We start from the raw sequence: 26939 nt of genomic DNA, 5'->3' as shown, positions 1-26939 counted from the left end.
CATGCCTTATTCAGTTATAGTAATCCGCCCCCCCAACATGGCACTTCAATTGTGCTGCAAGAATAATCTGTGTAATGGCACTTGTACTCACCCAATATCTATGCCCTCTGCCCTCTGTGCATCTCCATGTATCCCAGCAGAGTGCTATTCCGCAGGACCATGGCATTGTAGATGGAACCAGGCATGCAGGCACAGCAGTGTGTAATGAGAACAGGATCGCAGGTGACCTGGGCATTCAGGGAGTGTTACTGCTTCAGGTTGCAGTATATCTCCCCAGATGCCTGGGGGGGGGGCACCAACGCCACATGAGTGCAGTCGAGTGCAGCTATCACGTTGGGCATTTGTGCTGCTTCATAAAATTGTGCCTTCATGGCATTCTCCTGTGCCGCATTCTCCTGTGCCGGGGTGGTGGGCAGGGAGATGTGCTTGGAGACATTGCGCAGGAGTGCTTCCAGCAACTGCACAAGCACATTTGAAAATGTTGGTTGGGACATGCCGTGCAGCATGCCCACAGTGTGCTAGAAGGTGCCTGTTGCCAAGAAATGCAGGGCCGACACAAGCTTCAGCCTTGGTGATAAGTCTTTGCTGATGTTGATCCTGCTCTATATGTCATCCTGGATCAGGGTGAGCAGCTCAGCGATGTCTACCTGTTCAGCCGGTACAGGGTGATTAGCTGGTTGTCAGTCAGGGTCCAGGGGGGCCAGACCCGGGTTATGGGTGCTTGCCTTACATGGCATCTCCTCCTCTCCTCTGCCTCCTGCTCTTCCAGCCTCTGAAGCTCAATGCGGAACAGCAGCAGCTGCATTTCCATGTGCACTGAAGCCAGTGGCAACATGATGGTGTTGGAAAGTGTTTGGAGAAGGTGTGGGCCTTATGTACCCTTCCTCACTGGATTGGGTGCACCTGTGGCTTAATTTTCATCACCTGCATGCATTTACCTCAACCTTAAATGCACTGTTCCTTTGATAGTATTAACACCCAATTTGAACAGTATTACCGCCATTTTCATACCTGTAATGCAGAGTTAATACTGTTTTGTGGTTTCGGTGGTAAAACTGTTGGCGTTAATGTGAATAGAGCTAATTCGTATCAGATGTATGCACTTAAAGTCAAGTGCCTGACTTTGCCTGACCCGATTAGCGGGACCTGTCCAATGCGATATGTAAGAGTTTGCCTCTTTACTCCCAGTTGCCCTCTTCCTCGGCCCAATATTTGTGTTGAAAGGGATGGGGGGGGAATTGGGACAGAATCCTATGAAATAGGATGGGTCATGGGTACGGCAAAGGGGGGAATACTGCGTCTCACCATTGGTCGCGTCACCCCCACTTCCCGAAGACCATCACCCAAGTGATCCTCCCGCACTGGTCCACCCTCAGGTTCTAGATCCAAAGGTGATGGCCGTGCCCTGGCCACCTGAGAGAGAGATCGATCCCTGTGGATTAGTAGACGAGACACCCTTTGGTTTCTCACAGGTGGTTGCCAGAATGGTCCAAAGTTTGAACTGTAGTTGTTGGAGATGTAAGAGAGAGATGAGAACCTACTTGCACATGTGGTGGAAAATTGGTTGAAATCACTGGATTTCCAGTCTAGGCTATGGTCCGGCAGTGTATATTGGGCTTACTCCCTTGTAAAAGGGGGGGGACATAAAATATTAATTCTAGTTGTGCCCGTAGGTTTGATTCTTGCTAAGTGCGCCATTGTAATGGCTTGAAAGGCGCTGGAGGGACCTTCATTTTGCAATTGGCTGAGGGATTTTAGCAAGTGGTCTAAAGTTGAACTGGATGGCTCTGGTAGACAGAGGGGAGCGGATAAGGTTGCATGCAACTATGGTGTGTGGCATGAGGTGTGGGATATGCTGAAAACCTCGTCCGATCTCAGACCTCCCTGAGCTGGATTTATTAGACCTCTGTGCCCTGGGTTGTGTGAGAAACCAGAGGGCATCTCACCGCTAGTCCTCGGGGATCTCTCTCTCTCTCAGGCGGCCAGGACACAGCCATCATCTTTGGATCCAGACTCTGGGGTTGGACCAGCGCGGGAGGATCACCTGGGTGAGGGGTCTTCAGGGAGTGGAGGTGAGGCCACCAATGCTGAGACGTGCCATTCCCCCCTTTTTTGTTCATCTACCCACCCTATTTTTTCGGATTCTCAGAGATCCCGCCCCCCCCTTTCCACAAACACTGGGCAGAGGAAGATGGTGACTGAAAGTAACAAGACTAATCCTCATACATCGTACTGGACATGTCCCGTTAATCGAGTCAGGCACTTGACCTCAAGTGCATACCCCTAATACCAATGAGCGCTCCTCAAGCGGATAAAAGGCAACACCTAAAGACACACTCTGAGGAAAGCTTAACACTAGTACGAGCAGAACTTCCGGGGCAAAGGCAAGCCTACTGGAGCAGAGCGACAGACCAAAGGATGAGAGCTGCAGGTAGAAAGCCCCAAAAGTTCCCTACCGGAGGTCTCTGACAGGCCGCGAAAGACACGTGGAGAAGGCCAGATCCCACAAGACTGCATTGTGTTCCAAGGATGCCAGCCACCCTCTCAATTTTTCCTTTTGCATCCATTTCTCCATTTTTACACTTTTTGTACAAGAGGTAGGGAAGGCATTAGTTTTTGTTAGCATAGGCCATTTTGATTTGACGGACTCCACTAGGATGGTGTTATTTATTATCTGATGGTCAAGACTACTCCCATCTTAGTTATAGGGCAGAGTAGGAGTTTACCAACCCTAACCATTTCAATAAAGGTTTTACAAATTCCACCCAATGTGTCAGTGTCATACTTACAATGCCATGCCTCCCCTATAGGGTTATTTGTGATGTGTGGTATATGAGCGATGGCAAGGGAGGAATGTATGTGTGTTCTGCCGAGTCAGTCACCACTTGCATGGTTATCCGTGTTAGGATGGTGTCAGGAAGCACGTTCACCTATTGGTGGCTTAATTGTCGGTTGCAATGCGAGATGATATATCTTTTATGGTACGATCGCGTGTAGGCGTTGGGTAATATGCTTAAGGTTGAGTGGTGTGGGGCCCTGGTGAATGTCAGTGAGAATGTGTTGCTCATGCCTGTATTAAGTGCTTAAAGTTGACAACGCTTGTGATTATTGTATTGTGCTAAGAGACTCAAAACTATGATCTAACAGGATTCTGGACATGTTTTGCAGTTGTTTTCTCTTTTATTGGCATTTGCTTTGTCATTTATGTGGTTTTAATTAACATAAACTCTGATGTAGCTGTCTCATAAGACTTTAGACAGCGGACAAAAAATTATTTTGGATGGTTTGGAAAACAAGGCTTCTGGGACTTCTCTGGTGTTAAATATTGTCCTTCTTGAAGTATGAAAATTCACTCCGTCTGGAGGTGCAATCCCATCCTTCTAAATTGATGGCCTGAATGTTGGTCTCCCTACATCAAACCAAGTAGAGTGGAGTCGTAAGCTTACAGAATAAAGTCCTCCTAGGACTGTTATAGTCAGTGTCCAGCCTGCCCCGAAAGAGATTCCGTACTGAATTCACATCTGAAAGGGAAGATTAACCATTTAAAAGCAGTGTGACAGTACAGATGCATTTCAGCCGTCTGCAGAGTAAAGCGTTCCCCCGGCCTGTCCCTCATCTTCTGTATTATGATCTGCTGAAATCCTGGAGCAGTAAGAATTCACTGTTCTTTATGCTTTTCCCACCTCTTCGAGAAAGAGGCCGGAAATTCAAAGCTATCGCTATATTGGCTGAAGCGGGATGATCACCCGTTTTCAGACACCAACTATTCCATAGCACTTATAGAAAGGGAGTGCCCAACTATCCCATGTGGTCCTTTCTGTCTTTCCCAAAAGGACTGGGGTTCTCCTGTGAGCCGCAAAATCTACCAGGTCGTGAGGACCAATTTCTTGCCTCACCAAGAGGTGAGGGACACCTGTGTGAACTCTCAGGGTATGAGGGCCCTGGGGTAGTCGGATTGGAAAACCCAAGGACATTTCCAGACATTGCATTTTCCACAAAGGTGTTATCATCACAAGCTCTGCTTGCTCTAGTTGCTCCTTGTTCAATGTTCTGGTGATCAGTGCAAATGTAGGGAAAATTATAGTGTTAAGGATTCTAATAGAGTGTCACACACCAGACCAGGACTCTTTCCACTATCCTAGGATGCAGCGCACAATTAAAACACTTTTACTTAATTTCCTAGAATTCAGATTGAGCTGGCACCCAACCAGTCTCACACCCCGCTTTTACAAATCCATTATCCCCGGTTCACAATGGACCATGAACAAAGCGGTGGGTGGTAATACAATATTAATTTATTTTAAATTCAAAGAAAATCACACATTTAATATTGGGTAACAATCACCAATGGGGCGATAATTACAAGGTAAATTCACGAAATACACTTAGTTTGACCTTCTACTATAACCTATCCAAAGCACAAATGAATAGGAGGAATTTTACTGTTCGGTTAGACAGCACCCGAGTTAAGATTTCCCCCCGCAATGCTCCCTCAAAACCATATTAATCGAATTTTGAGTGGATAAAAAGGAGCAGCAAGGAGTCGGGTATACTAGGCAGCAAACAGAATTAAAAGCTGACCGTCCCCCACGAAATGAGAGGCAACATAGGATTTGAAAACCTCTGTAATTGCATAAAATAGCACTCGGAATTACTAAACATTTAATTGAAATGTGCGGTTGAATGAATGAGGTAAATATGAGTTATAACAGTATCAGGGATGTAAGAACCCTAGCAACTACAAGGCAAGGTACCAAAAACAGGCATACAGTTTAAAAATCAACTTCGAGGTGACAACACAGTGCAGCCAAATCACACACACAGAAATTGCGTTTGCTAATGTACACAGGTTTAAATGTCAAAACTGTTTGAAAAATGGGTGAAATAGACCTAATTGGAATGCGGTTTTGTATGCTGACTGGCAGATGCACATCACAGGGATAATATGCAAGTGAAAGGGTGACTCTAAATTAATGACAGGATGAGATTCTCGAAAATAAAATCAGTTGACAGAGAAAATCGGTTTGGAAAGGAAAGGGCAGGTTTCACTTAAACTAGATTTTAGTGGCTAGAAAAGAGAAACGCCACCCGTGAATAGAAAGGTTACGCTGCAGTTGTAACCCTTCACGCAGTGTGCCTCTTTTTAGGGAGAATTAATTTATTTAATCAAATTAGTACTAAGGACTTACACAAGGACAGAAATGAGTGGAAGAATGGCGCAAACACTTCGAAATCAAGGACAGGGTGCACAGAGGGTTCTGACAGTTTTAAGGATTACTGCTAAGGCAGTTATGGGATTCGACCTAATACAAGGTAACAGAGCAGATTATGCAGTTTGTGGTTGTTGGGGAAGGGGAATAGTCACAACAAGTGCTTGAATGGGGTATTTTGAACAGTGGACCGAGTTTCTGGACAACGAGGCAATATCTGGTCACAGCGGCGGATTCTCCTAGCAGAAAACAGCTGGCCAAAGGTCTGGTCATGGCACAGCGGCACCTCAGCTGGATGGATCGGGTAGCAGGGCAAGCGGGCAGCACTGGATAATCCCAAATGAGGGTTCAGCCACCTTTCCCCTTTCTCCCTTGAGTTATGGCGATTTTTAGTGGGGTTTTTCTGGATCAATGGTCCTTCCTGGATAGTCAGCTATGCTCTGGACTGGCAGCAGAACCTGGAATCTTGGAGGATGAATATGGAATATCTGGTTACACAGGAGCTGGAAAATTCAGAAGAGTGTGTCCCCTGTCTCTGTGAGCCTCTACCTTTTATAAGGCGGGTGACATTACAGGATTTACAATGGGGCAGACCTTTGGCTTGACATGTCTCTAACAACTGGATTTGTCAGGAGTTACTGTTACCGCCTTCCTGTCAACCGGTTGGACATCAGTTTTATGGGGTGTCTTAGAAAGCCCATGCCCTCCCACAGTTATTTTTGCCAACAATCACTTATGCCATAAATTGCATATGTTCACAGTTGTGGCAGTTTTGAAAATCACATACACAAATTACATATTTCATAAAGAGCATGGCAGTCCAACTCCCTTGTTTGTACGTTGTCGTTTAGCCCTCCTAATAATCTTTTGCGATTTTCAGTGGGAAATATTTCACCAAAAATTCTACAGTTTTATATATGTCTTTTATATATTTCTTACTTTTATCACAGAGCATGTTTGCATTAATTTTTAACATTCTACCATGTATACATTTCCCATAATTTACATTTTCCTGCCATTTGCGTTCCCTACATACTAGGGACAACTACTATGTCTTGTTTTAATGACACAAAAATTACATTTAAACTGTTAAACTTTCTCATTCTTGCGTGGTCCCGTTGCAGAAATAAGTCTTAAAGTTTATTTAATAAAATAGTCTTTTGAGCCAGGTGGGCTGGCTTTTGTCTTCCAAATATGGTCATTCCTTTCCAGGCCACAGCCAAATGTCAGTTCAGCCCAGTGTTGCCATGGAGTTTGTCTTTGAAGCTCTCCAGTTGGAGTGGAGGGGAGGTGCTGCTAAAAAGTCACACCTATGTGTCTCAGAAACCTATTGTGCCAGGCTGAAGCACTGCCACAGAGTCTGTGAGAGGTGTGAGGTCTTCCCCTTGGCCCATTCATAGTTCCCAGATGCTGGTCCCCTGGAGGGAAGGCAGGACCTGTTCACAGGAAGCAAATGTCCTTTGAAGCCAGGGCCTGGAAAACCCTGTCCTGATAGTTTCACAGTAAATGCATTTATTTATTTATTTTTTGTAAACCAGAAGTCTGTTGGAATAAGACATCCTATATGTGTTTTTAAACAAAACCCCCATCACATTGTATGCAAAGACAGGGCCTTAATTCAACATTTCACTTTTAAACATATTTTCTTGTTTGTAAAAGCACCATTTGACACATGGTCAATTTTCTTTGGCTGTCACTTGACAATGCGCCCTTCTCACATTCATTTTCTGAATCTTTACAAAACCCTAGTCATGTTTCTAATGCACAGGCATCTGTCCAACTAAAGATCCCTTGAAACTGACATGAGCTAGGAGAGGGAGAGGGCTTTTTATAAAGAATTTAGCTATGATATATTGTTGCCACAGTCAAGTGTTTTTCCGTACGACTTGGAATGAAGTTCTTTGTGATTTCACAGATCCTGCCTGACACAGCCTGTCATTCAGTGAGACATGCCCCCTTTTGCTGGAGCACAACCTGAATATTGGTGGACATAGCTGGGTCTCACTGGATCAGAACCTTGTACTGTTGAACAGATGAAAAAGAGCATCACAGCGCAGTCATTTTAAAAGGCAAAATAATTTCTTGTTTGGGCTGCAGCTGGCTGGAAGTTTTGGGCTGGCAGCCTAGCAGCACTGCCTTTGAATTCTTTTCTTTTTGGTGCAAATTAACTTTTCTCTGGTGCCACTGAAGAAACTACTGGCAGCAATTCTCTGGGTATTTGGTGTTTCATCTCACCCCGTGTGTGGCAGGTAAGACAGCACAGCCATTATCTTGGTGACTGCAAAAAACAGTTTTTAAGTCAAGGCGATAGTGCTCAACAGCGCCAGCGTAGCCATTCTGCCGGTGACTGCTGAGATGTGGTTTGGTGATGTAGGGGAGTTCTGCTGGGCGGTAGATATATCCCACAATAGTTAATCTCCAGCATTCTGCACTACAGGAACTCTGATAATGCTACAAGCAGGTTAAGCTTCCAGTTGAAGAACAGCCAAAGTTAACTGTTCAATCATAATGCGAAGAATTCCATCAGTAACAGTCTGCAGCATCTATTCCTGGTTTTTAGTATCGAGAGGTAGGTATCCTTAATATCCGGCTGTACCAGAAGAGGGTGGCCCTGAGCATGTGGATGCCCACAGTCTGAAAAGGGCGATACAAGATCAGGTTGAAGTATCGCAAATTGTTAATTGGCCTTATTTTCTGCTTCGTCTGAATGAGGTAGAGATTGCTGATGCAGCTGTTGGAGTGGCTGACCCTTTGAGTGACTACCCTTTCAAGGTTAGTTTATCTACCTGTTTGTCCATAATCCGCTTTTCTTCATGGGAAAAGTGAAGAATATTTGTTCGCACATTAGATTGAAAAAAGAACTTTGGGTGGAAATCCCAAAACTTTAGGTGGAAATCCCTTTTCATTTGTTGTACCGAGGCATCCTCTGAAAGCACATCCCAATTGTGTGACAAGATTGGGGTACAACAACCTTGTTGTGGCACTGCACACATCACACTCACCTGATGATGTAGCCTGTTGTCTGGCCATGGGCACAATAACCTCTCCCTTTGGTGGGAAAGAATGTATCTGGCTTTTGATTTTCAGTACTGGAATGCCACCTACCCAGTCTGGGACCTCCTGTCCAAGTGGAATCGATGACAGGAGGGGCCCCTACCGCTCTTGATCTTGTCGAACACCTTAGACAAGATTAAATACTGTGCTTTTTCAAGGGCTGTGTAGGTCCCTAGGCATTTCACCAATTTGTTTACTGATACGTTCCCGAAGAGAAGACCTTACACAGTAGGGCCTGTTTTGGGTGTAGCTAGCACTCCCAGCTTGGAATCTGTCCTCGTAAAGATGTTTTTGCCTCAGAAGAGATCACGCAATTCATGTTGCCCAAAAGAGAGACAGCTCTTTACTTCCAGCCTGCCAGTCTTCCAGCCAGGCGTTCAGGTAGCTTGTGCTCTCTGGCACAGTGACTTCTCAAGATTCTTCCTGGTATGAACACCAGGATCTGTTAATGCAACGTTTTTGTACTTGAAACTTCTTTTGTTTCACTAAATGACTGTATTAGCTGTTTTGTATCACCTTTTTTTATGCTAGAGATGGATGCTTATGTTGGACACTTTTATTTTCATTTGCTCTACTTCTGCGTTGCTTTCTATGGACTTCATTTTTGGTAGGCATTCTTTAGGGTCTGTTGAAAAAAATAAAGAAGGTATGGGTTGGGGTGTTCTGCAATGTATGTGTGGTGTGTGCATGAGTGTTTGAGTAAGATGATAAAGATGTATGTAATGGTGTGTGATTGTGCATTGGGAACTACAACTAGTAGGGATGGGTATTATTGAATTAATGTGTTACTAAACTGGGGTTCAGAGGACAGAAAAAAGTAAGCTAGTGGTGTGGAGAAGTATAAATAGTATATCTACTGCTATTCAATTAAAACAGTTGTTTGTTCTATAACATCTAAATTCTAGCGGTTGAATTGGGTAAGTTGTGTGTCGCAAAATAGGAATTTGTGGGCCATTCTGACTGTAAATCGCTGTTTAAGACATGGGGATTTTTGGACAGAATGGTGCAGAATCTCTATTTTTAGGCACATGAATAGCATGAATTAACCTTAAAGTGTGTTTGAGTAATAATACAAATATTATGGTGATAGTCTACTTACTTTTTTTCTAAAATGAGGAGGTTACTTCTTAGTTCTTTGTACTTCAAATTCGGCTGCTTCTTTTCAGGAGAATGGTCTTCACTGCAATTGTAAAAAAAACAAATTAGTAATTTTGTTTGTATATAGCACTGTTTTTAATGTTTAATTGGCATCCTCAGCGCCTTCATCAAAACCATTAAAACTATCTTATTTACATAAGATACGTCGCACCAGTTGAATACATATATGTTCTTAATGAACAAATTGTATTGCAATTACTAACTGTAGCAAACAAAATATCTTTACTATGTCTTGTGAAATTCATAATGTAGCACTGAATACCATTATTCCTGTAACTAAGCTCTTCCAAGTAATCGTGCCTCAATGTCATGGGCTGCTTGTCCTATGTAAATGTAAGTAATTAAATAAATAAAGAAAAAAAATATGTAATTGACAAGTATTATTATTTGAGATTTGAATATAGAGTGTGCATGCAATTTTGTTTGACTATATGTAGTCTATATATTTCTTTTCAAAAATGTTAGTTTAACATGATTTGAGTGTGTGTGTGTATAAAGAAATTAAATAGTATAAAGGTTGGTAAGTGACAGTTGATTTTAGAAGATTGAAAAAAGATAGTAGATTCATTTTACAGATTATACAAGCTAAAGGTCAGTTAGAAAATGTGTTCATGTACTGTACAGAAAATATTCATACCTGTAGTTTGTGTTCATGCATATGGATATGCATGGAGCTGCAAGTAGAAATCTTGAAGACTTGTACAGTATTTCTTGTAGATGGTGCTTGCCAATGATATGACACTTGTACTCAGAGAGATTTACAGTACATTTGCAGTTCTGATCTATGATGATGCAGTTAGATGTAGAGGTCTTGAATGTGATTGGTGGATGGTCACGTGACTTCTTAGCTACATCCAATGAGGGAATGGCAGAGAGAGTGAAATGGAAATGGTAGAAGGGCTGTTCATGTTACGATATGTCCGCGGACATGGCGGTAGTTGGTGGACATCGGGTGTTACATCCGGGGATTTTTGGGTTCAGAAGTCATGCGAATGAGCACTGAAAGGGATTGGTCAGGAAAGTTTAGTGGGTGTGTTGTGTCAGGAGAGAGTTTCTCAGATACTCTTTTTGCTGAGAGAAGAACAGATAGCTATGGCTGTGTGTTTCAGAAAACAGATTGTTTGGATTTTGGGAGACTCGTGGATACATTGGTTGAAGGTGCATGCAGAAACCTGTGGAGTAGCTGTAGATCTTGGATTTCCACATGTGGAAGTACACTGGCATGGAGTACGTGGAATGAAGTGGTTGGACTTGTTACCTATCTGTGCTACTTTGGAGACAGAGCAACATCCAGATATAATTATAATTCATTGTGGAGGGAACAGTTTAGGACATGTGTCTGGAATTTCTTTGCAATTTGAAATGAAAGAAGGACTTGGGAAGGTCATGGACATGTTTCCAAATTCTCAAGTAATTTTTTCACGGATTGCGCAGAGACAAATGTGGCTTTGTTCTTCTTCATGTGGTCCACAAATGGAGAAAGCAAGGCAAAATGTCAATAAGGCTGTTTGTGCCTTTTTAAGAGATTTTGGCATGTCCTCTTTTCACAATGAAAATATTATGTTTCGTAGTACATACATTTTTCGCAGAGATGGAGTACATCTAACTTATGCTGGCAATCAGATTTTTCTAAGAAACATACAAAATGCATTGCAACCTTTTTTTAGAATTACAGCATCCATTTTGAAGTAGGTGTTGAGTATTTATAATTTTTGAAACACAAACACCTCCCAAAGACCCTTTTCAGAGCCACCACTTCCTCCCAGAGAAAATTGCAATGGTTATGATAGGGTAGCACCCCAAAATTTTAGATGTCCGCGGACTTCTAAAAAATACAAAGGGCCCTGCTTCATTTATTTTCACTTCTATTTTTTAACTGTGAAAGGCGGCTCTGAAAAGAGCCTTATTTTTTTTGGATTTTTGTTATTTTATATTTTTTTTGGTTTTTTATACACGACACACTAGGAGAGGAGGGGAAAGAAGGGTAAAGGGGGAACACCAACCACAGGGATAAGAAAGGGCGAGCTGAGAGAGGAAGATGTAGAGTGGGTTTTATTTGGCTAGGGAGCAGGTCTTCTCGTGCTCTGAGACGATAGTCCCAAAAGCACTACAAAGTTGCTCCCACCTGCAGAGTACTGTGTCGCAGTACATACACACAACTGTGACCCTCGAAAGGTAAGGGTCATCAGCATTATGTATGGCCTGTGAGGCAGCTTGAGGAAGACACTGTCCTACAGAGGTGTTCCTTGTGGTGACAGGATCGGAAACGGAGGATGAAGTAGAGGAAATCAACCTACTACGCTCCTGGCAAGGTACAACCTTCCGAATGGCCCCAGAGTGAAATGACTTGAGGTGTCGCTTCATGGTAGCGGTCCCAAAGCTGTTGAACCATGCCTCCCGCGACTGAGTACCATTTTGCAGTCATTGCAGGTGACTCGGTTCGCACGAGCCTTAGGACCATTCCCATGAATGGTAAATAACCACCACACCCAAGACTCACGCCTAGTGCGGGGAGTAGGGATTTCCACTACATCATTCTCGTCATCCTCTTCTTCCTCCTTGGCATCCTCACTCCTGTTCCCCTCTTCAGGCCCTTGGGGAGGTGGTGGTGGAGGGGGTGGGGGTGGTGCTGAAGCAGGTGCAGCACCAGGCGGCAGTAGTTCAGCCATGGATGCCATCTCGATGATGGTGTAATCTGCAGGTGGCAGCAAAAATCGCTGTGTTCTGAAGAATAGCCAGAAACACAATGAGAATAAACTCTAGGGCGTACTCTTTTATAGGGGTGCTTGTACGCTGTTCGCAGACATGCGCGCTGTCCGCAGACAGATCGAACACAAGGTTCAAAAGGTTTCAAAAAGTATGTAGAAACTTGTGCTATGGTGAGTTTTTATTGAGAAGTATTGTGGATTACTTGAAAATGTACTTTTAAATTGTTCAGGGACACGAACAGTGTCCACATTCACAACACACGATCAGAGTGGGCGCGGTCACATGATCGCTTCGCAAACATGTTCGCGAAGGAAGCGGCTGTCCGCAGGACACCAAATGCACGGACATTGGTTTGCGCATGCGCGTTGATGTTCTATGGACACTGTTCGGGTCCTGAAGTAATTAAAAGTGCGTCACACGTCAAACGAACAGTTACGGACAACCGTTTGTTCTTAGAACAGTTTAACTTCCTTGCGAACAATACAAACAGACATAGCGTCCTCAGGACACCTCCATTTTCATTTATTTACGAACATTTCAGAACACTGAATGTGTTCTTAGAACAGTTTCAACTTGCTAGCGAACAGTACGGACAGGTATACGGTTCTTAAGGACACCTCCATTTTCGTTTATTTACAAACATTTCAGGACACCGCTTGTGTTCTTAGAACCCTTTCAACTTGGTAGTGAACATTATGGACAGGTATAGTGTTCTCCAGGACACCTCCATTTTCGTTTATTTACGGACATTTCAGAACAACCGCGCTGTCTGCGGACACCTAAATTGTTTTTTTTTTTTTTAAACTGAAACTAATTACAACACAATATAAAAATGTAACTTTATTTAACATATATTAACAATTTATAACAGAGAAGGTGAAACAGAAACAAAAACAGGAGAGTTAGGGGTTTCAACATGATAGGTATCAGGTGAAGAAGGGATGGAAGTGTCATCAAAACGTTTTGGGTTAAGGAGAGGGTTTGGGGATAATTGACTGGGATATGGTGAGGGGGGACAAGTACATGTGGGACAATGGTATGAGGTTTTTGTTTTAAAATGATCCTCAACAAAAGTTTTCAAATTATTAAAATTGGTCAACAATAAATCAATTTTTTATTTTATGCTTTCAAGAGTGTTCTCCGTAACAGTTTCTTCAGAGGTATTTTCTATTTTGGTATGCTCTGTACAAAAAATATATATGTTAAATATATATAAAATAATAATAATTAAATGGTTTATATTGTAAAGTGTGTACCATTAGCTTCACTATCTTCTGACATTTCCTCATGTGGGAAATGCTCCTCTAGCCATTCCAGAGTACTAGACATTTCTGTGAGAGAAAAAAAAAAGATAATCTATTTTTTTTTATCTAATACAGAAAGTTTATAAATATGTGAGTAAAATGAAGTACACTTACTATTTCAAGTAAGATATGTTCTGAGTACTCTGTAGATCTGGTCTTGCTCTTAGTTGTGGAGTGTCTGTGAGGTAATTATGTTGGATGCCAATTTATCTTCTTTTGGTATATTCCATTTTAGAACATATTGTATTGAAATGAATGGTTAGTGTGTTACATATATGGGTTACATGTATTACTACATATAATATGTATGTGTGCTACTTTGTGAATTTTTTAAATGTTACTATGTTATGATATAACAATTAAACATACCCCCCCAGAGTTTTTAGGTAGTGGTACTGTTGTCCGAACATGTCCGCGGACATCAAAAAAGTTCGCGGACATCAAATTCAGTAGAAGGGGTTCAGTATGTTCCATATTACATGCACATAAAGTCAAAGTTATTATTTTTAAGTTGTGCTACTAAAAACTTATGAAATTCAGTGAAAAAAACATTGTTAAATATATATATTCTCATCTTGCTGCTGAAACCATAGTTATCAATCCCCCCTACACATGGTCTCTCTCATATATCATTGTCTTAATTTTAATTGAGTCCTACATTTTGGACCAATATTAAATGGATTTGTAGGGCTTGCACCATTCTGTAGAACTGTGTAAGTGCTTGTAGGTGTGGTTCTTAACATAGTTGATGATGCCATGCTGGATGGTTCATAGATTCAAAGCATTTTGTTGGTTTCTCTAGCAGGTTGTGTAAGGTCCAACCTTTGTCCATCAGCTCCCACTTTAAAATGTTCAAAGCATTTAATCACCTGACGGACGCTAGCAGCTCACGTAATAATAGCCACATGGTGGCCAGCCCTTCTGCTTCCAGGTTCTTTGAGCTTGCCCCGTTCTTTATGTGGCCAACACAAAGTCATGCCTATAAATGCGAAATGCAAGGAACACCCACAGAAGCCTAAACTAGTGCCTTTGCCAATACTTGTGTATGCTGAGCATTGGATTGTGGTGAAAAATGGTAGCTGTATAAAGGGATCTGGATCTATACCAAGAAGAGTAAGAATCATCTCTCTGTTTTCCTCTGCACATTTGTGTTGCTTTTCATTTCTTCTTCGTCCAATACTTTGCCACTTGGCAGTCAGCTCAGGATCCCACTTTGCAACAAGCGAGAACACATTCAGAGTTCTATTTCTGTGCCCATCTAAGTTGTAAGGTGTTAAGGTTTGTTGGAAGCTGTGTGCTTAATGTAGTAAGTTATCTCAATATGATACCGTGCCACCTCTGCGATGGTTGCTGTCGTAGGAAAATTTGCTTTTAGAAGCAGCAGTAGGATTTCACGTAACCTATGAAACCATCTGCTCATGCTGTGTTAAAGCATTCAGGAAGTCCCTGAATAGTACAATGGATTTGCCCTAATCACAGTAAGACAACCCATTTTATGGTTTCTGTTTTTAGTGGGAGAATGCCCGAAGTGGACTATGTCGTGTTGACTGAATGGTTTAACTGGATCATGAAGAAAATGGACGTGTCGGTTGATTTGATAGGTAAGAACCCCTCAGTTCTCCACATGCAACCCAACTAACCATTTCTTACGAGGCCCAAGATATAGTTTCTCTCTTGTGTGCGCTCTCTCAATAACTACAATTGACTTGTCAAATATGTTTCTGCTATTGTATAAAGTTGCACTTTTTTCATTTCTTAATTTGTAAAGTGACCATGTTCAGTCTGCATCGGCCATGCATGCCTCATGTACAATTTAAATATTAATTATTTCCAAATATGCATGTCGTGTGATAGCGCTTTACATAAAGAGAATCTTGCTCGTTCGTCTTCCTGAGCACTATTCTGGCTGGTTTGTTCTGCTGCAACCGTGATGGCGTTTGCACCCCATCCATTGACTTAACATGAAATCACCTGTGTGTTCCGCCACCTGCAGCACAGAGCTGGTGAGCCTTGGACCCCTAATCTATCACAGCCAACCCTCAGGACTTTCAGAGAATGGTTGTGCAATGTTTTCTATATCTTGCAGGCTCTACAAAACCCTGTAATTGGGGTGAAATCCATATTTGAGGGGATTGGGTCCTCCGACGTATTCCATATCTATGACAGTAATCACCACAGCTGTGCTGCTTCGGAAAATCTTTCTGCGTGCTGCGTCGATGACGTCGATACGCCGCCCTCGAGGACCTCCTCCGACGGCCAATGTCACTGGATGTTATAAGTAGGACGCACGACGCCCGTAGCCTCAGTTCCGTTTTTTTCGCGAACGTGTTCGCTTCGGAGCACGTCTCGACTCTTTGGAGTTTCTGTTCTTTCTCGGTTCTTCGAACGTGTTTGTATTGTGAAGTATATTGTTCGTGAAGCTTCTACCCCGCGTCCGGGCTACAAGAAGTGTGGGGACTGCGGGTCCAAGATGTCGGTGACGGAATCGCACGACGCCCACCTCTGGTGCCTCGGGGAGGCCCACGACACGGATGATTGTGTCAACTGCCAGTCGCTTACGTCCAAGGCCTTGCGGGAACGTAAGAAGAAGCTGTCGTCAGTAAGGCGTCCAAGCCCCGGAAGGCGAGGTCCACTGGGCTTTCGACGGACGATTCGAGGGGCGACTCTCTGCATCGTAGTCGTAAATCTAGGGGGTCTCGGTCCCGGAGTGGGACCCGCCACTCCTCTGCCTCTTCGAGGCACTCCCGGAAGTGCCGTCATCGGTCGCCTTCCCCTTCCCCGTCCTCTTCCGAGGACTCCACCCGGCGGCGGGTTTCTTATCTCACCAAGCGATCCTCTCTGGAGGAGTGGGCTTCCTTCGGGAAGACAATGTTGGCGATTCTTGAATCGCAGGGCTCCGGTCCCTCCGCGCCTCCGAGAGGGGTCGGTCGTGACCATACTGGAGACACCGCTCGTACACCTTCAGGCTCGGGTGGTCGGCACGATTCACGGGAGAGGTCCCGCTCGGACAAGGGGAATCGTTCCAGTCATGCCCGTTCCAGGTCCCAGTCCTCGACACGCTTGAGCCCGTGTGCACCTGTGAAGTCTTCGAAGAAGACGTCGATGCCGGTGGCACCGAGGGACTCTCTCGAGGCTCCGCCTCCGAGGCAGTCGTCGATGCCATCGGCGCCCAGGCTGTTGAAGGACACGCTCGGGGCTCCGCCCTCGAGGCCTGTGTCGAAGCCGTCGATGTTGTCGGCGCCACGCTCGACGTCGATTCACTCGACGCCGTTTCGCTTGACGCCTTTCGAGGCTGTGGTGTCGGAGGTACCCCGTGGCATGGGGGAACCCCCTGGAAAGGCTCTGGCCATGGCAAAACATTTCTTTCTCCCCTATTCAATGCCCACTTTCCAGCCTATGGATTATATTTCCGAGTTGGATGAGGGTTCTGATGATGGGTTGGTTCCGGACACGATACCAGATGAGATTCTTTCTGGTCATAGTCAGATTGAGGACTTGCGTCAGTCACTGCATGACGCCAGTGGTCTGACCACCTCTCCGGAGGTGGAGTTCTGTAGGCCTGAGCCTGGCACCCATGCCGAGTCATCGTACCGGCGCCTTATGTCGAGGGTCACCGACTACTTGGGGTGGTTGGCACCCCCAGTTGATTTTGTGCAGGATGACCTTACGGATATCCTCGATCAAGGTCCACCCACTGACCCGGTACTGCCATTCCATATGGCTCTGCAAAGAAGGGTGGCAGCGGCTTGGACTGCTCCGGAGAGTCTCCCAGCAGTGGGCAAATCTTTGCCTCGAAAATACCACCCAACCAGTAGTGACCCTTGCTACTTGTCCACGCACCCCACTCTAGAGAGTTTGGTGGTGCAGGTGTCTACGGCCCCAGCTAAGCAGGCGTCGTATCCTACCATCCCTCCTGATAGGGACGACAAGCGTTTTGAGGGCTGGGCGAAGAAAGTGTTTTCTTCAGTGGGTATGGCGCTTCGGGCAGCCAACTCCATATGTGCCTTGTCTCGTTTAACGCACACTCTGTGGAACTGTATTGCCTTAGCGGCTGAACATATTCCCGAAGGGGACGAACGGGATGGTTTTCTTGCTATGGTCCAGGATGGCAAGGATGCCATGTGTGAGGCCATTCAGTCGGGTTTGGACATGGCAGATTGCGTCAGCCGGTCCATAGCGCCGAGCACCGTAATACACAGGTTTGAGTGGTTGCGGAAGTCGGGGTTTGCTCCTGATGTGCAAGCCCGGCTCCTCAACATGCCCTTTGATGGTGTCCATCTTTTTGGCAGCAAGGCTGACGAGAGCCTTGAGAGGTTGGGAACGCTGCAGTTCGCCAACCTCCGCCTTTTCGTCCCAGGGGACAGCAGTGGAGGGGAGGTTCCTTTCGTTATTACTCATCCTTTGGTAAATCGAAAGGAGCTGCTAGTCAAAGGGGCCACCGTGGGAGTGCCAGAGGTGGAAAACAAGGTACTCGAGGTGCCAAGGCCGCTCGGGCTGTTGCCTCTTTGCCCTCGGGCAACGCCGCAGCCGCTTCAGCTCAGTCATGAGGCCATGTCCCATGGTTCGCCGGTTGGGGGAAGGCTGGCGCAGCATCTTGCAGAGTGGCGTGCCATTACTTCAGATGTGTGGGTTCTTGGGATCATAACCCACGGCTACTGTCTTCCTTTCCAGCAGAGGCCTCACGACAATCCACCGGGGAATCTCTCTTTGAAGAGTCTGGATCCGCTTCTTGCGCAGGAAATTCAATCCCTGCTGGAGAAAGGCACCATAGAACTGGTGCCTGTAGCGGAGAGGAACAAGGGATGATATTCCCCTTATTTTTTGATTTCCAAGAAATACGGGGGATTGAGACCCATCATGGACTTGCGCGGTTTGAACCAACTCCTCAGGAAGGACAAGTTCAAGATGGTTACTCTCTCTCAAGTCCTCCAGGCCCTCAACTTCAGGACTGGTTGGTGTCGCTCGACGTCAAGGACGCTTATTTTTATGTGCCGATACATCCAAAGCACAAGAAGTACCTGAGGTTCGCGGTTGGAGACTCGCACTTTCAGTTTCGGGTCCTGCCGTTCGTCTTGACCTCCACCCCGAGGGTCTTCACCAAGCTCATGGTAGTAGTGGCAGCGCATCTCAGGAAAGGGGGGGATTCACGTCTACCCCTACCAGGACGATTGGTTGATCAGGGCACGCTCTCCCGAGCAAGTCCTGGATCATCTGTCCGTCACCTGCCACTCCCTCCACAAGCTGGGCTTCTCCCTCAACTTAAAGAAGTCCCATTTGACACCAACTCAGAGGCTCCAGTACATCGGAGCAGTGCTCGACACGTCCCTGGGGCAGTGTTTTCCTCCCCAGGTGAGGGCTGATCACATTCAGCAGATGGTGCACAAGTTTCAACTTGCCCAGAGTCTCCCAGCGTTTGAGTTCTTGAGACTGCTCGGCCTCATGGCATCTTGCATTCTTCTGGTGCCAGAGGCCAGGTTGCGGATGAGATCTTTGCAATGGGCACTCAAGCTCCAGTGGTCTCAGTCCTCCGGCAGGATGTCGGACCCTGTTCAGGTGCCATCCTCGGTCGTCCAGGACCTTCTGTGGTGGGCCGACAAAGACAATCTGATGAGGGGGGCTCCAATTTTGGCTGCCCTGGCCGGAGGTGACGATCGTGACGGACGCATCCCTCACAGGATGGGGAGCTCATGCCAACGAGTTGACAGTCAGCGATCGTTGGTCTCCGTCGGAGTCCAGACTCCATATCAATCTGTTGGAGCTGAGGGCCATCAGGCCAGCCCTGAAGGCTTTTCTGCCGACTGTGCGAGGAAAGAATGTCCTGATCCTGCCAACAACACGGTGGCCATGCACTACCTCAACAAAAAGGGTGGGCAGGGTCACTTCCTCTGTGCAGGGAGGCGATGCAGCTCTGGTTCTGGGCAATCCAGCAGGAAGTTTCGATCTCGGCAGTTCATCTGGCCGGAGATGAAAACGAGACGGCGGACGCTCTGAACAGGCAGAGCGCCATCTCTCACGAGTGGGAGTTGGCTCAGGAGATTTTCCTCGAGATCTTTGCCCTTTAGGGGACCCCTCAAGTGGATCTCTTCGCCTCCAGTGCCAGCCGGAAGTGCGAGCGGTTCTGCTCGCGGGATTTTCCTCCAAAAGGAGCCTTAGGAGACGCGTTCGTGGTGGAGTGGTCATTCGCACTGCTGTACGTGTTTCCTCCAGTCCCCGTCATCCAGCAAGTACTGCGGAGGTTACGGAGGTTCGGTTCCTGGATGATCCTCATTGCTCCGGCGTGGGCCCAGAAGACGTGGTACCTGGACCTTCTCGACTTGTCCATCTGCCCTCCACGTCGTCTTCCCTACCGAGAAAATCTGCTCTCATGGGATGGGGGTGGTCAGGTTCTCCATCCAGAGGTCAGATCCCTCAACCTTCACGCTTGGCTTCTGAAAGGTTGAGGTATAAGGAATGGGACCTCCCTGAAGACGTGATGGAGGTGTTGCTTTCGGCCAGACGGTCAGCAACAAAGTCCCTGTGCCGTTGGCGTAAGTTCTGCGACTGGTGCAAGGTTAAGAATGTGGATCCTTTTGCATGTGACATTCCCATGGTTCTGTCTTTTTTGCTTTCTTTGGCCCACAGGGGCTTGCAAGTGGGTACCGTTAAAGGTTACCTCGCGGCGCTGTCCATATTTAAGCGCCCGTCTGAAGAGTGTTCCTATTTTAAAATTCCTTTAATTTCTCAGTTTCTGAAAGGGCTCAATAATGTGTTCCCTCCATCACCTTTCCAGGTGCCCGGTTGGGATTTGAACCTTGTTCTCAAGTTTCTGATGGGTGCTCCGTTTGAGCCTTTGCATTCATGCTCTTTGAGACTGTTAACTCTTAAAACTGTATTTTTGGTTGCGGTCACTTCCGCTCGCAGAGTGAGTGCGTTACAGGCACTTTCAGTTAAGCCACCCTTCACTGTGTTTCATAAGGACAGGGTTGTCCTTAGAGTTCGTCCTTCCTTTCTTCCGAAGGTGGTGTCGGAATTTCATTTAGGCCAGAAGGTTGTCCTTCCGGCGTTTTATCCTCCTCCACATCCTAGTAAGGAAGAGGAGAGGCTCCTTAGGTCTGATCCTAGGAGAGCGTTAAGCTTTTATATTTCAAGCATGTCCCGGGTCAGAGTGGACGATCAACTCTTCATTGGTTACGCTGGAAAGCGTTTGGGACAAGCTGTGACGAAACAGACTTTGTCTCGCTGGATTATTTTGGCTATATGTGAGTATTACCGCTTGGCGGGTAAGGACCCACCGGTCGTCTTACGGGCCCATTCTACCAGGCTGCCTCTACTGCCCTACAGAGGGGTGTTCCTATTCGTAACATCTGTGATGCAGCCACCTGGGCTTCGGTCCATACTTTTGTATGTCACTACTCCCTCGATTCCATCCGGGGGCAGGATCTGGCCTTTGGCAAGGCGGTCCTTTACTCCGCAATTTGATTGGGCATTCTAAATTTCTGTTTTCTAAATTCTTTTCCCACCTCCTTGCATTGGTACTGCTTTGCGAGTCTGTCATAGATATGCAATACGTTGGTGGACCCAATCCTCTCGAAGAACAAGTTACTCTCTTACCTGGTAAAGTTCTTTCGATGGGATGGTCCGACGACGTATTCCATATCGCCCCCTCCCCGCTACAGAATTTCTTATGCAATTGCAGCTTATGTTTCCGCAAGGCTTTGTGTGGTCAGACTGGCAGAAGACTGGTGCCACACGTTTTGAGAAAAAACTACAACTGAGGCTACGGGCGTCGTGCGTCCTACTTATAACATCCAGTGACGTCGGCCGTCGGAGGAGGTCCTCGAGGGCGGCGTATCGACGCCATCGACACAGGACACAGACGCCGAAAGATTTTCCGAAGCAGCACAGCTGTGATGATTACTGTCATAGATATGGACTACATCGTCGGATCATCCCATCGAAAGAACGTTACCAGGTAAGAGAGTAACTTGTTCATCTATATTATACCATCATGACGCAGCCGTCTGACACCAGGGAACATGGGGTAAACTAGTATTTTCGAACTGCCATTAAAGTGTGGGATTTAAAATTACTGCTGACTTTTTCTCATGAACATGAGGGCTAGTGCTAAAAATAGGTCCTGTGAAATAAAACAGAAATGCACTGCCAAATCTATCTGTCTCTCTCTCTCTCTCTCTCTCCCTCCATCTGAATAATGAACACTCCATAACCGGTTTGTTTCCTGGTCTATATACATGCCTGTCTGTAGTTTACAGTCTGTTACTGTCTCCCTTCAGCTCTCTTTTCCAATTTTTCCAACTCTGTCTCATTTAGTCATTTAAATATATTTCTCTTATTAGTTTGGTCTCTTAGGTGTGCTGCCTATATGCTGAAACTATTGCATTAACGTGGGACTGTTACTGACTTTGTGTACGGGTGCCCGCTGCGCTGTGCAAGTTGCTCATTAAAGGACTTACCTGTATGTTCTCTGCAGTGTATGCTTTTTCACTGCCGACGAGAGACTCCGCACAGAGGGGTAGGCGATAGCACTTGAAGAGGCCCCCTCTCCATATGCAGGAGGCGCACCAGTGCTGCTTAGGTGAACCGCTGCTCCGGGCTGCAGCACAGAAGTATTTCGAGAGTCGTGCCTTTGGGGTCAACTGCCGCATGGTGGGTCAATCTCTGGTTGGGCCCTTCCCTACGGGGTGCTTGGAGGGAGAAACCTTGGCCCGTTTCACTGCGCGCTGTGCCTCTCCGGCTCGCACTCCTGCCGGCACTACTTAGAAGAAAGGACCTAAAGACGTCAGACCGCTCTCAGCCCTGTGAGGTTGCCATGGTGACCAGTGATACTCCATGAGCTCCGCTCGGCTCCCTGAACTGAACCAGTGTTGCCCAAGCCAGGTATGTGCCATCCCATTTAAAACAGTAACTGACACTGTAGATTTTGCTGCATTTAGCATTACAACGAGGAGGACAGTTACAGTGAGTTGTGCACTTTTGTTTATTGAACCTTTGTTCATTTTCCAGTTCTGAAGCAGTTGAGGCTCTCTGACTGCCAGGCACTGGGTATCGGAAGCTGACAGCGTTTATTTAGTGATTCCCCTGGAGTCATCGTTCTGTGTTGGTGGGGCAGCCTTATTTCGGGCCCGCCCACCTTCCTTGCTGAACCAGGCACACCACCCATCAGATGGTGAGGAGAGGAGGCGTAGGATGTTTGAGACCCACCAGGTGGCCATGGGAGAGGACAAATTCTCGCCGGCCAGGAAGCAAGCGGTTTTACTCCATAATCTGGGCCCAGAAGGTTGCATCGTTTATGATGGGCTTCTGTTATTGAGGGACGCAGGTACGGAGCATTTAGATGACTTTGGGATTCCAATCAAAAGGCTTCAGGAGCATTTGAAGCCAAAGAAAAATGTAACTTTCGAGAGACTGAAGTTCTTGCAGCGAATTCAGGAGCCTATGGAGCCTGTTAAGAGTTATGTGGTTGTTTTGAAAACCTTGAGCCACACTTGTGTGTTCAGTGTTCTGACGAATTCCTTGATAAGGGACCAACTTGTGTGATGCACTAACAGCACCAGGGTGCAGGAGAAGTTATTGGTGAAAAAAAAAAAAAATGACTTTAGAACAGGCAGTTGAGCTAGCCAGAAGTGTTGAACACACTGCTTACTACATGAAAAATGTGAAAGTGGAGAAATCGAGTCATGAATTGTGCACCCTCAAGCAAAACAAAGGGAGTGAAGGGGGGAGGACATCAAGTGTTTTGAGTGTGGCAGTACAAGACAGTTGGCTTCTAGTCTCTCTGTCCGACTAGGAACGGGAATTGCATCAAGTGCAAGCACTAAGAACACTTTGCCTTTGTTTGCAAGGATGGTGTGGTCAAGTTGGTTTAGCCGGTGTCAGCACGGTCTGAACAAGAAATAGCTCAAGTCACCCAGGCATCCTCAGTCGAAGGAAGTGCTCGACACATTTTTGATGTTTCTGCTGTTGGTGTGCCAAAAGAGGGCCTGTAGTTTATTTTGTAGTAGATGGCAAAGTCCTATCAATGTAGGCGGACAGTGTGTCTTCATGGACAATCATCTCTAGTGAGACATTCACTGGGGTTTTCTCAGGCAAGGTCCAAGATTTGGAGGAAGACAATATTCAGCCCTGTGGGTGTGGGGAGATCGAGACTGAACTACTTGGTAAATCCCATGCACGGATTTAATAAAAGGGCAGAGACATTTTTGTGGCAAAAAAGGGATCATCTTTACTTGGCTGGTAGGATCAAGCGAGTTTGGGGATCTGAATTCACGCCAACTTAAGTGACATTGTAACAGTGGCGCAGGTGGAGGATAAGTGGGCTTTGGAATTTCCTCATGTCTTCTCTGATGAGCTGGGGAGATTGAAAGACTTTGAACATTGCATCAAAGTAAGAGGTAGTCCACAGGGTACGTCCAGTGTCCCATCATCTAAAAGATGAACTACATAGTGAACTTGACGCTTTGTTGCAGGAAAGAATTATTGAAAGGGTGGCGGGCACAGATTGCGTGTCTCCTGTAGTTCTAGTAACAAAGAGCAATAGCAGATTTTGTTTGTGTGTTGACTTGAGAGATTTGAACAAAAACATCCTGGTTGAACGACATCCATTGCCAGTTATCTCGGATGTTTAGACCATGCTGGGAGAAGCCAGGTTGTTTACTGTTAGTGACCTTTCTGCTGCCTACCACCAGGCGCCACTGGCACAGGAGTGCCAGGAGGTGACTGCTTTCATCACCATGGAGGGAACGTTCAAATTTTGTAGCAAGTGTAGGATTGGAATGGACAGTGTGGAGTACCTTGGTCATAGGACTTTGCCGCAGGGGGTTTCGCCCAAACATAGCTGAGTGGAGGCGATTAGCCATACCCCATAGCCAAGGGACAATGACCAACTAAGGGCATTCTTGGACATAGCAAAGTTTTATCATATGTTTGTAAAACATTTCACTGTCATTTCATCTCCTCTGAGGTCACTAATCAAGAATGGTGTTAGGTTTCACTGGTCAGAGGGGTTCAAGAATGCATTATATAAAATCAAAGGAGGGATTGCCCATGCTTCCTTGTTGGGACGATTCTGTAGTAGCTGTAAGACATACTTGACAGTGGATGCCAGTTTGTTGGGATTGGGGGCATTCTTGACACAGTGTGAAGTTGGGAAGCGTTGTGGAGAGGGAGGCATTAGCCGTTGTTTGGGCGGTGCTCCATTTTAAATTATTTCTGTGGGGTCAGTGTTTTATTGTGAGGACAGATCACAGACCCCTTGTGCAAATGCTGTCTTGTGGGGGTGGTCAAATGGATCAGCAAGGATTTCGAAGTAGCTGTTAGGGTTGCAGTATTATGATTTTCAAGTGTGTTATTTGCCAGGAGAAAAAAATGTGGTGGCAGATGGTTTGTCTCGTCTTCCTGTGGATGATGCAGAGAATGTGGAGGAAGGAAGTTCATCAGTTGGAGTAGACAGTTGTAGGCTGGCCCAGTAGGAACATTTTGGAGAGGAAGTTCGAGCCATACTTTGAAGTTAAGGATGAGTTGTCGTCGTTAGGGGGAAAACTCAGGAGAGGGCTCACATTGGTTCCCCCGGGGGTATCAGAGGAAAGCTGGTGCAGATTGTCAATCGGGGGCATTTGGGGGTGAATGGCACCAAGATGTTGTTGCGTCAAAGTTACTGGTGGCTAATGATTGACAGTTGTGTGGAGAGGCAGGTTAGGAATTGTAGTGAATGTGTGGCCAGTGACAAAAGTTAGGTGTGCGGGGGACGCCACTTCTTCCATCCACGTTCCAGCCCAGCCATGGCGGAAGGTGGCAATTGTGTAATGGGTCCCATACAGGGCCTGAGAAATGGGTTTAAGTTCATTTTTGTCATGGTGGGCTACCTTTCCAAATCGATGGAGTGAAAGGCGATGAGAGATGCCACTACCTTGGAGCTAGTTAAATTCTTTGAGGAGGTCTTTTTCAGGAGGGTTTTCCCACTGAGGTTGTCACCGACAATGGTGTCCAATTTTGTTCTGAAGTTATGAAAAAGGTTTCTGTTGCAATATTCCATTGTTCATGTGCGTACCGCGTTGTATCATTCCAGGGCCAACGGGCTGGTAGGGCTTGTGAATAGATTTTCTAAGCAAGGGGTACACTTGACCTTGAAGTCTGGGTTGCCTTGGAATATGTTTTTGCGGTAGATGGTATGGAGTTACTGTACCACACCCTACTCAGTGATGAAGGTGTCTCCCTTTGTTTCTATGAAGGGTCGCCAACCTGGTAACAAGTTGTGTCTGGGCTGGATGGGTTGGGCATGTACAGTCATTGTCTACGGAGAGGAAGTGATGAAAATGGTTGATGATGCCCAGGAGCATTATAAGAGCATGTTTGACTAGACACATAGTGTCAAGTCCCAAGAGTGGGCTGTTGGTGATTTGGTGTTGATTAAGAACCCCATATTTGGCCTCAAATGTTTGGAAAGTGGGTTTTGAGGTCCCAAGAGGATTTTGGCCGTGAGGGACAGTGTGGTCGGGATGGAAGGAGAAGTGTGGTCGAAAGGACGACTACCTATGGTCAGGGGGGACTCTGGTGTAGTTCATGGTGGTGCGGCTTAGAAATGTTCAAGTTTTGTCAAAGGGCCAGGACGGGTAAGAGGGTGAGGTGGGTGCCCAACAGGTTCAAGGATTTTGGGTGTGATTAATTCTGAAATGTATTGCCCAGTGCTATCCACATTATTTAGTAATGTACTGCATTGAACCGTTCTATTTATTATTCTTTGTTTTGAGCTATTTAGCCATTCCTTCTGGTCTTCTGGAGGTTGCTCTTTCGCTTTACTCTTCTATTCCTGTCCCGCTCTTCTGTTTCCTTGCCTTTTCCTTTCTTTGTCTGTTCTATGAAGGGGAAAATATGTTGTGTTCCAGAACTCTGCATGAGGGCTCTGGAACTGCAGCTTTTTAAACTGGGGGACTGTTACTACCTTTGTGTACGGGTACCCATTGCACTCTGCAAGTAGCTAATTAAAGGACTTAACTGTATGTTCTCCACGGCGTATCCTTTCAGTGTTGTTTGGTTATTTGTCCACTGATTAACTGCCCATGGCAATGCTAATCCCTGTGTCAATTTCCACCCAGTTCCTGCCCTCCCCACCTAAAACATTGCCTTTGTGCTCACTTTAATTAGGCCTTACCATCAAACACTGCACTCAAAGTGCTTGCCAGCGTTTTTCAAAGCAGTCTTCTGAGAGTTAATTTCTTAATTGGAGCTGGAAACACGCTACTGGTGTAATAAAAATGATGGCTAAACCAGGTCTGCCTTTAGCCACTTTATTTAAAAACACTATGCATGCCTTTCCCTGAAGTAAACCGTTTTGGCTTGTGTGTAGGTATTAGGCATTTGCCAGGCACTGCTATTAGATATCCAGGTGCTTGCACCATTTTCTCACCAGCTACCATCAATGGCCAGTTAATACCACTAAAGCAGTGCCTGACCGTCCCTTTCCCAGGCCTACACAAAATTCCAAACCTTTGGCATTGACAATGCTTGT

The 26939-nt window shown here is 45.9% G+C and overlaps 1 protein-coding gene across 3 annotated transcripts in view; it reads left to right on the top strand.

The window, feature by feature from the left end:
• The window catches only part of TK2 (thymidine kinase 2), a 977831-nt gene that overhangs the window by 425366 nt on the left and 525526 nt on the right, over positions 1–26939 (top strand). For all 3 annotated transcript variants that reach the window (XM_069653082.1, XM_069653073.1, XM_069653092.1), the window contains one exon: positions 14948–15036. In XM_069653082.1, the coding sequence (XP_069509183.1) occupies positions 14948–15036 (89 nt within the window). The remainder of the gene's footprint in view (positions 1–14947; positions 15037–26939) is intronic.

The sequence above is a fragment of the Ambystoma mexicanum genome, chromosome 1p (assembly GCF_040938575.1).
Source record: "Ambystoma mexicanum isolate Mex_15411 chromosome 1p, UKY_AmexF1_1, whole genome shotgun sequence".
NCBI classification, from domain to species: domain Eukaryota; kingdom Metazoa; phylum Chordata; class Amphibia; order Caudata; family Ambystomatidae; genus Ambystoma; species Ambystoma mexicanum.
The sequence above is the reverse complement of the archived record's forward strand: the minus strand, read 5'-3'. Positions and strand labels throughout refer to the sequence as shown.